At 46.7% G+C, this 13,709-nt stretch overlaps 1 protein-coding gene across 2 annotated transcripts in view; it reads right to left on the reverse strand.

The window, feature by feature from the left end:
- CHST11 (carbohydrate sulfotransferase 11) overlaps positions 1–13,181 on the reverse strand; it is a 173,978-nt gene extending 160,797 nt beyond the window's left edge. Inside the window, exon 1 of one of the 2 annotated variants that reach the window (XM_072871098.1) lies at positions 12,836–13,181. In XM_072871098.1, the coding sequence (XP_072727199.1) occupies positions 12,836–12,953 (118 nt within the window). In that variant the 5' untranslated portion in view covers positions 12,954–13,181. The remainder of the gene's footprint in view (positions 1–12,835) is intronic. The other variant, XM_072871106.1, reaches the window with a different exon arrangement.
- Positions 13,182–13,709: the final 528 nt, after the last annotated feature.

Raw genomic sequence — 13,709 nt, forward strand, 5'->3', positions numbered from 1 at the left:
GCAAAAGAAAACAAAAAGGGAAGAGGCAGGCCTTTTTGTCACCTATATTGATCATCAATCCAGTAAATCTTTTACTGGCAAAAGCTGTCCAAGCACAATGCTATCTCAAGAAGACAGGCTTGCTATTCCAGAAAAGAGATTTCTAAGCAGAGGCATGGCCTCCATCTCAGTTTGTCTACATCCAAACCATAACGTGACATCTTAATAGATATTTGCGTAATGGCATTGTCATGGCATTTGCACCTAGACAACCACTTTTCTGCGTTGAACGCTACATAGAGGATAACCATTCCAGACAAAGAAATGGCTGCCTGTTGCTTAAATAGTACAAGGGAGAAGGTAGCTGAAGAATAAGGTAGCTGAAATGCTGTCTGCACGGGGCAGGAAAGAACCAGCAGGAGAACCCCAGTTTCCCGAGCTGCAGCATCCCTCTTCCATTAGGCAACACTATGCTCCTAGTCCATGACTACATCTCTCAAGTGATGGAAGCACCAAAGATGTCAGATGTTTCTACGCAGCAAACTTCACCATACTCAACTTGAAAAGGAGGATGTTTTGCTGCTTGCTTCCAAGCTCCATTTATGCAACCTGGCATCAAGCTGGGTGCACAATGCTGAAGTACTTGAAGCCAGTAACTAGAATTACTTCCCAAGAGCTAGGTGAGGACCTTTGATGTTTTTCCTTCGAGTATGCCTCCAACTTCTGATCCAGAAAAGAAAGCCCATTCAGCGTTTGTCAGGGCATACACAGGGAAGATTTACACTTTAGAAACCTAAACATAAAGGCAAAACACAGTGAAAAATTAGAAGCAAGAACTGTTCATGTCTCTGCTCTGTAGTACAACCAAGCAGGGGATGTCTGTAGCTTAGCATCAGGACTCAGATGACCTGGGGCACAACTCACGGTCCCATGGAGGCAACACTTTGTACAGGAGAGCTCAAAAGGAGCTCTCAGAGCCCCATGTATTTCCCAGGAGGATTATCCTGGCAGGAGCACCACAAAGGACAAACAACACTGTCCACAACAGTCATCCTCACAAGCCTAGAGCACACCTGGATGGGGCTGCAGTGGTGTCCCTTGGGCTGAGTGCTGGGACTTTGGCTGTGCCTGACATCTAGTTTGCCCTACAATCTATTTCAACCCTAAAGGGGACTGCAGGCCTCAGATGATGTGACTGTCAGGCTCCGCAAAACCATCCTACCCTCAAGTTTTATTCCCGAATGTGTCACTAACCTGATGGGAAACCATTAACCAAATCCCTGCACTCATACCCTTCCTGTCTGTGCCTCAGTTGCCTTAGCTGTAGAGTGAAAAAGAAAGTATGACCTACTTTGTGGAACATTTTTAAGCCTTCTGATGAAAGCACGGTATTACCACCACAGAAGTAGACTTGGGCCCAAACTCTCAAAAGATTTCCAGAAATATTGATCCTAACTTGCTGCTAGTGAAAGCTTTCAACTGCAGCAGATAGCAGGAAAGCACAGACTTTAACCAATTATATGCCATTAACCAATATACAACACACATTGCTTGACATTCAGCAGTGTTTCCAGGCTCCCACAATGCTGGAGAAGTACACCAGGCATAAACCGTTCTGGCAAGGTAACAGCAGTTGAGGTACAATCTGATGACAAGCGATTCCCTCACAGCTGGAAAGGGAGCATGAAATAAATCTGTCTTGGTCACATCACATCCCAATGAATGCAGAAACAAGCAAAAGGTCTAAAGAGTACATAGAAAACTAAAATGAAAGGGAAAAAAGTCTATGTAAAGATTGGCAATGGGAAACAACCCAAGCTAGTTTGGACGTGCAAGAATTATGGTCTGTTTCCCTTGGTGCCCAACCACACTGGAGGGAATGAGACGCATTTCTAGTTGCACAGAGGTCTCACAGTAACATGTTACCACGCTGGTTACAGCATTCTTGAGATAGATGAAGCTGTAAGTCACCCACATTATACTGATGTATAGGCTTTGTGCATTACTAGTCATTCAGACACAATAGGCCCATGTATATTTTTGTTTTGCAAACTGTCCTGGCATCCTCTGCAAATATTCTCTCTCTACTCTGGAAGATTTTAATAAAAGAGTTTGGGAAACAGACAACAGAACGCAGAAAGACTCACCAGAAACACTGAAGTGTTCGGGGGGGGGGGGGGGGGGGGGGGGGAACCAACAAGCTGGATCAAGACAGCCAAATATGAAGACAATTTTAATTAAATCATGTCTGTCTTACATTATCCATTTCAACTCATTTAGTATCTCAAAAGAATTTTATCTCAAAGTAGTTAACAGCTCCAGAAGCCCCAACTTTTTCCCAGTTTTTTCTTCAATGCAATTACACATTTGCTGTCGTACCAGAAATATTAATAGCCTTTTCTGCGTGGGATAGAGAAGCTCTACAGCAGAACCAGAAGACTTCGATCATATTGATGGCCTGCATGCTAACAGTTACATATAGCTTATCCATCAGTGTCATTTCCACTGAAACTAATGAAAATAGACAGCACCCCCTTCAATACTTCAAGCACGTATCTCTATAGGGAGAAAGCTACCATTCACTTGAATGCACAAGTACTCTGTGAAGGACAAATAAGTGAGAAAGCAGAAACACAAAGCTGTTATTCTATTGTATATTGCTCTGCAGGAAGACACAGAGGGACAAATTCTGCTTTTCGTTACAGTAGCTTTGATCCAGAATTTATATAACCAAGTCAATGGAGCCGACCCACATTTACAGGGGAGAAAGTTCAGAGCTCCACCCAAGCCTGCAATCCTATATTTCTATCACCACGGGGGACGTATGCCCTTTATGCAATTCAAAAAGCCTCTGCTCTGGCACAGTAGACCTGACCTGGTGCTCACTCAAATCAACTGAAAAGCAACCATTGACTCCTCCAGTCAATCACACAGACCTCATGCAATCAATCCACCAGAACATTCAAACTACTCATTAATGTACTCCTTTCAGAAAAAGTCATAAAATCTTACGGCTTGCCCAAAACAAAACCCCAAACCCAACAGCCTAGCAGGCAGCCACGTTCATCCTATCTGAGCTTCCCTAAACTTGCCACAAAGGACCACCAAGCCTGGTTTGGAAAGAGAAGGAGGAAGGTGGAGAGGCAGAGATCAGCAGGCATGGTCCACAGGATTGCCAGTGCAAAGGCAGCAGGAACTTTGCACAATGTCCAGCTGACTGATCTTGCAGCAGTTACTAAACCGAGAGAGTGGCACACAGCAATGCTTGGGAGGCAGACTACGTGTGCCAGCAGCCACCCTGATTCTTCTGCTGTATTTGTCCCACTTGATTAGCAGTTAGTCAACTTCATAATTCTGTGCACACATACACACACTTAACTCCAAAGATAAAGTGCTTATCCCCATCTGGAAACTCAAATATATTTTAAAAGCTGATCAAGACCAAAATACATAATCAAGACAGGCTTTATCAGTTTTATATTTATGACCCCAACTGACACATTTTATTAATCACCAAGTGTTTAAAAAGTGTTACTTCCCTCCCCCTCAGTTACTGTAAATTCTCCGCTCTCACTTCCAACACAGGCTGTAAAAATACAGATTACTAGAAGGACACGTTCAGCTCCTGGTACCCACCAGTGTGGGTGCAGAATGTGCTATTCCGTGTCGGGTCACTTCAGATAATGCAGACATTTTTGTTCTGCTGGCACACCAATCAACTTTAAAGCACAATAATACAAATAGCCCTTAAAAGGATTTTAACTATCTAAAGCTCTTTGTTTTAAGACAAGGTATTACAGTAGAGATCATCCATGGGATCCAATTATAACCACCTTAATAATTATATGTCTACCTTCCCTAATCCAAAAATCCCTGCAAGTTATCCCTTTTAAACTTTTTTACCCCCTTATATAATCATTTATCAGCCAAAAAAGCATTAGAATCCCAGGCTACAAAGTATGTCATTTGTTAAGTGACTTCAGAAGGCATTACTGAGGGTCCTGAAACACACCTTTTTACCATTTACAAAACATATCTTGAATTGTCAGAATGTCTTAAAAATTAATAGAAAGTGTTGGCTTTTAAAATAAAACAAACTAGGAAAAAAAACCCCACAGTTCTTTGCTTTTTATGGAGTACAATGTTTTTGAGAAGTGGATTGAAACCCAACAGTGCCTTTAATTCCTTGTGGATTATTATGTGTGGACTCTGCAATTAAAAACCATCGTCTCCAACCACCCAGCCAAGTGACATAAAAAGATGCGATCTTTTGCTATTAAGACTACTAAGGATGCCATCTTTTAGCCTGAGACAACGTTCAAAGCAGCAGTGGTGGTTCCTTTGCAGACCAAGCACGGCCGAGAAGGACCATACCCTCCTCCTCTTTCACCTACTAGAGGAGAGAGAGAAGGGGAGCCAGATCCTGCAAAACCGCATGCAGATCACTTTACTCACATCCTTGAAACCAAGGCTACTTCTCATTGCAAAATTAAGAGCAGACAACATTTACAGGATGTGATCATTTCACACCTGTTTTTCCACGGTGTGGTATACCTACCTTCATGCCATTTGTTGGCTAGATTTACCATCTCTCAAACCCCTGGAATCACAGTGCCATGAGAAATTCTGCTTGATTGCATTGTTTGTATTTTCCATTTCCCCCAGCACCTTCTTCTAAGTTTTTACATAGGAGTGTGAAGCCATTGCAGCAGTGATTGATAGCAATGGATGCAAAGTCATCCTTCAGTGTCTACAGCCTGGCACAAACAAGATGAAGGCTACCTTGAAGAGGCACTCTTACTGTTTAAGCTGATATACCCCCATTAAAATTCCTGCTTTTCTGCAGGCTAGAAAGAATTCATAAAAATCATGACTTCTCTCAAGCTGGATGTTTCCAAACATTGTATAAGTTGAGAAGAAATAACAGAAATAAGAAACCACACTACCTATACATTTCAATTAGTAAAATAACAAAGGCACCTATGTGGAGCCATTGGCACTTCTGGCATTTCTTTTAATAACAAAGAACTTCATGTTCCTTACAGCAGCCTTGTTAGGAGAAAAGGGTTTGCACTGCAGAAATCAATGCATTTGAATTACCTGGCCCACCAACTACAGATTTTGTAGTGAGAGAGACGATGGGTGGGTACATGTGCACGTGTTTGTGTGCACGGCTCTTTTTTTTTTTAAGTCAGCATTTTGGAAGTGCTCATATTCAGCTTTTTTAATCCAGGGATTCAAATTTGTCAGGAGGAAAAAACTGAAATATTAAGTTTCCAAATCTAGCCTCAGTGTCAGTCAGTACATTCTAATGACATTTTACTCCAAAGTTTCCAGTGGCAGACATCTAATTTTATTTCTTTTAAATAACATCCCCTTCTGATGCTTACAAGCTAAATGTTAATGCCTCATTTAGGACCTCATTTCTAACGTGTAAAATTAATAAGGCCAAAAGCAAAGCTGTCATTTACTTTCATTGCCAACATTGGGCAAGGTGTAAAAAGCAACCAAAAAGAGCATACTAGTTTAAAATAAAAACAAACTGGATATTTAAATACAAAATGCCTAAGGCAGGGAAATTTCTTTAATACAGGGAAGTCTCCCTGACTTGCATGGACACAAAGTTTGCTTGCTGCAAATTAACAAATGCTTATGCTGCACCTATTTATACTACGCTGTTTAGTCAAAGTCCTGTTAGCATGTCATAGAAATGAGGATCCTGTCACCTGCTCTGACTTTCCAAGACTTGCCAGCACAAAGCTTTTCAATCCTCTTTAAGTTCATGGATTGGAACAGGTAAAACAAGCCAGCTCCCACAGACGCATCTGCAATTCCCATGCCCTCTGCGAGGGGCTCCCCACCAGCCCCCATGGACCAAACAGGACATCACAGAAGGGGCAGAGCAGAGGACATATGCTGCCACGGGATGGTCACCACCCTCCGTGCACTTATTCCTTATACATAAATGCAAATTATTTGCGCACTGGCTGCCTTTCATTAGGTACCTCCTAGTGATGCTACAGCTGGTGTGAAAACCCAAGAGGACAGTGGGGAGGGAGTTGGAATCTAACAGGGACCATTCATTTGAAAACCTATGACTTCAGTTTGACAGAATGGAATGGATCTACTCCAGACAATTTCACCAACAACTAAGTCCTTAATAAGGAGTATGTGGAGAGGGCAAGCCAACAAACCACATTTATCGATCTGGCATTAAATGAAAAATGGGGGATAACAACATTATGCAAGAGAAGCGACACAGAGTCCAAGTGTATATGCAGTAGAATTTTGATTTATTCATAAAACCTTAGTTTCAGGTGCCAAACAATTACATGAAAGGGGAACACTCTGCATCCTCCACTGATTACATTCACAAAATTGGAATCCAAGAAAATCCCTCTGTCTGGAGGCACGAGACAGAGATAATTAGGAACTGAATTCTCTCGTTGGTTCACTATAGTCTCTGGTGGTCTCATCTTCTAGTTAGAGCATGAGGCTTGTGCCAGAAACACCACTTTGTCACATACAAGCATTCTGCCCACAACAAAAGGATGCTATCTATAACTTGGATACTGAAACAGAAATAAGGAAGAATTAACTGAACTCTACAGTTTGAATTGCAACTGTTAAGGACAAATACCTACCTCGTCCACAAAGATCTTACGTGAATGGGCTCCACAGGGAACAGGAACATCCAACAAAACACGAACGTGCTTTGAAAAGTTATCCTTGTAATATAGTAGGTGGCTGCTCAATCTAAGTGACCTACCACAGACACCTCTTCGTCTTTATCCCAGATACGCCAGGTCTACATAAATACAAAATTCCTGAACTTAATTTTGTTTCCTTAATGTGAAGGGGAAAACTCCTGCTCTTTTTATTGATTTGAATTCGGACCTTCACCCGCACATCCACACTTGATTTTACATACACTGACACTTAGACAAGGCACACACAGAACTCAAACATTTGCCTTGAACAACATGAACAATCTGCAAGAAAAATCATCAGATTCAAACCCTTGCGTTCCCCAACCCTGTCCTTAACTCCCTTGAGATCACCTTAGAGTTGATACATAATACATATGCATCAGCCCAAAAGGCTTGAGAGGAAAAAACTGTGCTGAAATGACATTCACACAAGGACAACTGCAGCAGCTTTGTCAGCCTGGATTTGATACAGTACGTCTGGCAACAGAGTCAAACAAAATACAGTAGTGCTGGCTTTGGGAAAAGTAACACGGATCTAATTTCTTCCAATTCTCTGAACCACTTTTAGAGTTAGTTACGTGGTACAGTACAAGATAAACTACCTGTCACTTCTAAAAGTAATGGAAACAATTTAAGAATTCAGAAATATGCTCACCCTATACAGAGATAAAATTGACATACTAGTTGCACTCAATCAACTGTATAAATTGTTCATAAAAAACACTGGGGATTTCTGCTCTGTATGTTTATTTCTAAAGGAAAAATAAAGTTTCTGTTCACATTGACTTTCTCTCTGAAAAAGTTAGACTTTAGCCAAGTCATGACACTTTTACATCTGTGAATACAGACTGTTAATGCTATGGAAGTCAGCACACAGTTTCCCAATACTGATTCATAGTAACAAAAAAAATTAAAAGCTTATAAAAATCTACATTGTAGAAATGGTAACTGTGGAACAATAAGCATTCTGATAAATTAAAATTTATTAAGACATTACTATTGACAGTGCCAGGTAATTTTTGCTCAAATACATTCAGAAACAGAGATTTTTATTTCTTAAGGTCAGCAAGCAGTTGTTGCAAAAAGCTACACTCATATTTACTGAGACAGAAAAAGATGCCCTGCTAATAAGTTTAATATTCAGTAACTATGAAGACTTTCAGAAGATTCAAAGAGCAGTTTAACTCTCAACTTAAGGCAGTTCCAGACTACCAGTACCTTTGAGAAGAGGGACCAGGGTAAGTTTGCTCAAACTGATGATGCAGTCCCACGGAAATCAATGAAAAGCTTATAAGGACACCGACAAAAGGATACAGCACAGCCCCCTCGCAGGCGCACAGCAGGGTTTCTGCCTGCGACCGGGGGATGGATTTCATTGCATGCAATTAAATGAAGGCCAGATTCTTGTGGCTGTCAAATGAACTCCATTTCTCAGTATCCCAAACAGAATAATTTAAAACCAGTATACGGAGTCCATCAAAGGAATGCCACACACCCACTGCTCTGCAGAACTCATTCCCCTTTATAAACAGGGGAGAAAGTAAGGATCAATTGCAAGATGGGAGACTGCTTCATTGATTTTCAAACAGAATCTTCCATCAAAACCAATGGTGAGCTTGTCTTCAGACATAAGGAAAAAAATCTCATGTGATCTGAATTGTTCTGACATTTGAGCAAAGGCAGACATCAGCCTTCTGTAAGGAACAAGCAGCTATCAGTCATACAGTGCTGCATGAGTAACTGAGACGATCATGGACAGGAGGCAAGTCTGAAGATTTATCCTTTGTTAGCATCCACAGGAGAACAGCAGAAATCTAAAACAGGAGATGAAAAATGGAGCAAAAACATTCTGGTCTAAGGCGGGGGGGGGGGGTGGAGAATAATACCAGGTTTAGAATAAGTTAGTTTCATAAACCTGTCTCAGGTAAAATAAAGACAGTATTAATTATTCTACCTTTATGTAGAATTTTTCATCCTGAAGGATGCCAGCACATCGCCAGTCGGACCCCAGCCTAGCAGAGCAGCTCCTGCCTGCACTTACTGACATACAGTCGCCCTGCTCACTGCAGCTGCGGTGTCTACAGAAGAAAGCAAACACATCTGGGAAAGCGCAAGCAGGCTAAGGACTAGTGAACGAACTGAGTGCACAGGAAAGGCTACGGATACAACTATGATGGGCTGTCATATAAAACCCCAAGACTGACCCACTGTACACAGACAGAAGATCCAGGAGCACAGAGCAATAATCAGGTTGCACTTAGTTATGCAGATAACACATGGCAGGAGAGTGAAGGGGAGAAATATTCTGAGCAAGGAGCTGGGGAGAATCTCCATCCAGCTATAGCAAACACTGCAGAACAGTTTTTTTCTTTTCAGAAAAGGCTAGACAGGCAACAGGAAAACACACCGAAGTCCCTGCTGTCATTTCCTCCCTCAGGATCAAACAGTCCCCCAAACCCACAGATAAGCCACACAAGCCAGGATCATCTCCAAAGTTTTCTTTACAGTGCTCCTGAACACCAGAGAGCAGCACCGTTCACCTTCCCCCACCAACAACTGGTCGGGGAACCTAATTTGGCAGGGTGGGTTCCCCAGCACACAGGCAATCTCTGCCAAAATTCAGACAATGCAAAGGTGCATTAACTGGACAGCACATTTACCACGAGCTTCCCAACAAAGAACGGGGACGGAGCCAAAAAGAACAAGGAGAAAAAAGCACCTGATCTCCTTCCAATATGCTAGTATTTGAGATACAGCGCAAGGGACACAACATCGCATTCCTTCATGAAGATAAGGCAAAGCTCACCTTCCCCGCTTCAGGCTTCAGCTGTGTTTTTGTTGTTAGGGGGGTTTTGTTTGTTTGTTTTTAAGAAAGGCTTCTGTTAACTATGTCATTTTCCTATTTATTTATCCCAAAGAAAAAAAAAAACCTGCCAGCAGAAATGTGTTTTTCTCATGTTTCTAGCAAGAGATCCACATTCAGACCTCCTAAAATAGAAAATGCCCGTCTAACAGATGAAGAGTTGTCTTGCCCCCGAGGGGGGCTGGACTCATCCTTTGATGGCCTTCTAGCATCTTTCCCCTTCTGTGTCACACCTAAAATTGTTTGGAAAGCTCGGTAGGCAGAGAACAAGCCTCCTGAAATTCACCAAGAGAAGTTGGTGGGTGAAGAAATTGCCAGATTTTGAGTAAGGAGCTGATGCTTCCTGCAAAGAACTTAACCTTATTTTCCATCCAAAAGGTTTGGGTGGGAGTTTTGCAGCTAATTCTGATTGCAAAGTGTCTATCTTACCGAGCGCTGCAAGCTACCAACCACAGTGACAGGTGGCAAGCCAGGGTATGAGAGACAGCTCCCTCCAGTAGCCGTCCTAAGACACAGACTCCAGCAGAGACCAGCTAAAATTTAGAACACCCAAAAGGGCATCGGCCAAGATTTTTAAAGCTCTTAATACCTCCAGCCCTGTCCCACCTCATGTGCACTCTGCTTAGGGTTCAGCTCCAGTGAGTTTAGACATACATCAAGAAGGGCTACTGACGTATCTTAAAATAAGTATATAATGCCTCGAAATGATCTGCTACCTGACATATAGCACATCCGCAGGTCTACTACCTCCCTCTCTCCTGCCCCTTCAAGAGCTCCACATCAATCTATCACTTGCACCACCAAGGTGGTAATACACATAACCACACAACAGATACCTGGCGAAAACAGCTATTTGAGCTTTACAAACTGCACATAAACTGAATGACCACACTCCATATGGGTCTAGACAAGTTTAATAGATTTCTAGCAGTTTCCACTATAGAAACAGCCCACAAAAAAAAGCAGAATCAGTTACGATCAAAAAGGTACAATAAAGATGGACAGGTTGTGATCGCATTTATTTCCAGATCTACTGCGCTCGCGCTAACAACCTAAATATGCGTCAAATGGAAAATGGGTGCAGATTATCCTCCCGGTGATTTCACAGCATAGCATTCTCTCCTCGGAGTTTACGGTAAATCCTTTGAATCGTACTAAAATCTCAACCTATTTATAGTTGCACAATAGCATGAATATAAAGCCATAATCTCCAGCAGTTAGCTACAGAGCATATCAAGAATTCTTGAAAGGCTACTTTTCTACATTCAAAAATTCATGGAAGAATATTTAATTTAATCTCTCACCTACTGCATACTAAGTTTGTGTTCCAGCAGTATAATTCATTGGAAACAAGGGGGGAAAAAAAATAATGCTTGGCCAAATTTTCTTAATATATACGCAAACTATAGTACCTGTGGAATGCAACCAGTTAAAATATCATACTTTTATTAAATTGGTGAAGCTGTGTCACAACCACAATTCTGCATGGTGCCTTGAAGCCCTGAAATAAAGCCTTCCCCGGGTCTGCTAAGGGCTGAGCACTCCTCATGAACCCAGTAAGCATGGAGCAGACACAGCAGGAAAGAAAAAATATGCTAATTTTTCCAAGAAGTTGGCAGGTATTAACACAGATGGGCACCATACGAGAACACATTCATCAGGCAAATGATACCAACTTTGGAGGAGCAGACAGCTGATAGAAAAAACGCCAAACGGGACTTGGCTTCACCACAGAACAGCAGATCTACCAATTCCTAACCCTATCAGTGCACGAAGCCTCAACCTTTTGACTCCAAAACCTTTAAGGAAAAATAATTTTCCATCAACTATGCTTTGGCAGCCACAAGACGGGAAGGAAAGAGTCAAACTGAGTACGTCCTTTTTCTTTTTACCAAACTGCGATTCCCTTGTTTGCTACCGCTATGCCTGTAGCCACGACACTCGAGAGCTGATAGGAGAGATTTACAGGTAGGGCTGAGAAGCCTCGCCTGCCGAGAAGTGCGGCCACTCTGCCAGCTACAGCTGTTGGTCTGCTAAGAGGCATCACTGCCTCTTACAAGCCCCGCTCCTCTGCTCAGCTGTCAGATCCCTCCAAAAAGACACCGCAAGTGCAATTCCCACCTCATTTCTCAGGCAGGAAGGAGAAAAAGTGAGACAGACGGACGGATCAAAATTAAACTGTTTTTTGCCATGCTGGATAAATTTCCCAGCCAAGCTGCACAAAAGCAGTCTCACTGCAATCCACGATGGATCTGCGCGCACAGCAGACACCGCATTAAGTTTCCGTGGCCCAATCCCACCTTCGTGCGAATCAGTAGCCGACCCCGAAGTGACTTCCACGGGAGCCAGTATCCGCTACCCCCAGCACAGCTACACCCCTAGTGTCCACTGCGCTTGTACACTGGAAAACTGAAGCCGCGTTAGGCGGCGAGGAGTTTGGGTCGGCGCTTATCACGCCCCCGTATGCCCGCCCGCGGCTTGGGTCCGTGCGGAGGCCCGTGCCCAGCCAGGAGCACCACCGGGCGCGCCGCAGCCGCCCCAGCACCCCGGGGCAAGGCAGGGCCGGGCAGAAGCGGCCCCGCTGCGGGCGCCCGGCTCCCCCGCGCCGCGGGCAGGGACGGCCCGGGCCGGGCAGCCGCCCCCGCCGCTCCGGACAACTTGGGCGAGCCGGCGCGAAGTTGCCCGCCGGGGGTCGCGGGTGCCCTGGCCGGCCGCGGTGTCCCCACAGCCCCAAAAACGAAAAGCAGCGAAGCCGAGGGCCCGCAGTCCCTGCGGCGGGTGGGGGCCGGGGGTGCCCCTCTCGGCGCGGAGGGACCCGCGGGGGCCGGGCAGCTCCCGGCGCAGCTCTCCGCCGCGGCGGGCTCGCCGGCCGGAGCCGTCCCCCGTCCCTCTCCCCCCAAACGCACGATATAAAGGCAGAAAATAATAGAATTTAAAAATAAAACAACTTTTCTCCCTCCCGCGGGAAGTTTCCTGCGGGGGGCGAGGCGACCTTCCCGCGGCTGCCCCAGGCGGTGGCCGGGACGGGGCTGCCGGCCGGTCTGCGGGGCGCTGCGCCCGCCGCCGCCGAGCCCCGCGCCTGCCGCAGCGGCGCCGGGAGGCGAGAGCCGGGGCCGGCGAGAACCGGGGCCAGCGGCAGCCGGCGAGCGCTCCCGGGGCGCCCGCCACCTGCGCCGGCGGGGAGCGGGGCCGGCGCGGAGCCGGGCGCTACCCTCCGCGGGGCCGGGGCCGGTGCCGGTGCCGATGCCGTGGCGGTGCCGGTGCGGCGGTGCCGGTGCCCTACCTGGGTGCAACATACTTTGGAAATAGAAGATGACGAGGATGAAGGAGCCCACGGAAGTGACCAGGACCATCCTGCACACCCGGTTCATCCTCATTACTTCCAGCACCGCCGGCTTCATGGCGTTGCCCGGCGGCGCAGAGAGGGGCGGCGGAGCGCGCACGGCTGGCGCTGAGAGCCGCTCCGCGCCCGCGGCGCTCCGAGGTGCCGGGGAGGAGCCGCCGCCGCCGCCGCCGCTGCCGCCGCGCCGGAGGATGCCCGGGCGCTCGCGCCCCGCACCGGGGGGCGCTAATGCCTGCGCTGGGCGTGACCACGCCGCGCGCCAGGCGGAGGGGCGCTCTGCGCGGCGCGGGGGGGAGGCGGGCCAGGCGGGGAGCCGGGGCGGAGCGCGCCCCCCCCTCGCCACGGGGAGAGATGGTCCCGCCCGGCGGCGGCGGCGGGCGGGGACGCGCCGGGCTGCCTCGAGGGGCCGGCTCCGCCGCCGCCGCCGCTGCGGGGCGCGCTCCGCAGGGGGAGGGGCGGGGCGTGCCGAGCGCGTGCGGGCGCCGCAACGGCCAACGCCGGCGCTGAGGGAGGAGGCGGCTGCGGGGTCTCCCTCGGGCCCCGCCCGGCCCCGGGCGTCCTCGCAGGCGGCGGCCGGGGGCTGCTGTCGTTGCGGCCCCTCTGCCTGTGAACTTGACCGCCTCTGGGTCACTCTCGCCCTCCTCAGAGGCTTTGGGTTCGCCACCCAGGGCGAGGAGCGGGCCACCGCCTCATGCTGGGCTGCCCCCCGTCGCCCTGCGCGAAGGAGGCTTTTCCCCGCGCCCCGTTTGTGGAGAGAAATTCTCTTCTCCCACTTTTTTTTTTCTTTTTTGTGTGGTGCCTGTCACTCTGTTAA

This window comes from Ciconia boyciana, chromosome 1, assembly GCF_034638445.1.
Source record: "Ciconia boyciana chromosome 1, ASM3463844v1, whole genome shotgun sequence".
NCBI classification, from domain to species: domain Eukaryota; kingdom Metazoa; phylum Chordata; class Aves; order Ciconiiformes; family Ciconiidae; genus Ciconia; species Ciconia boyciana.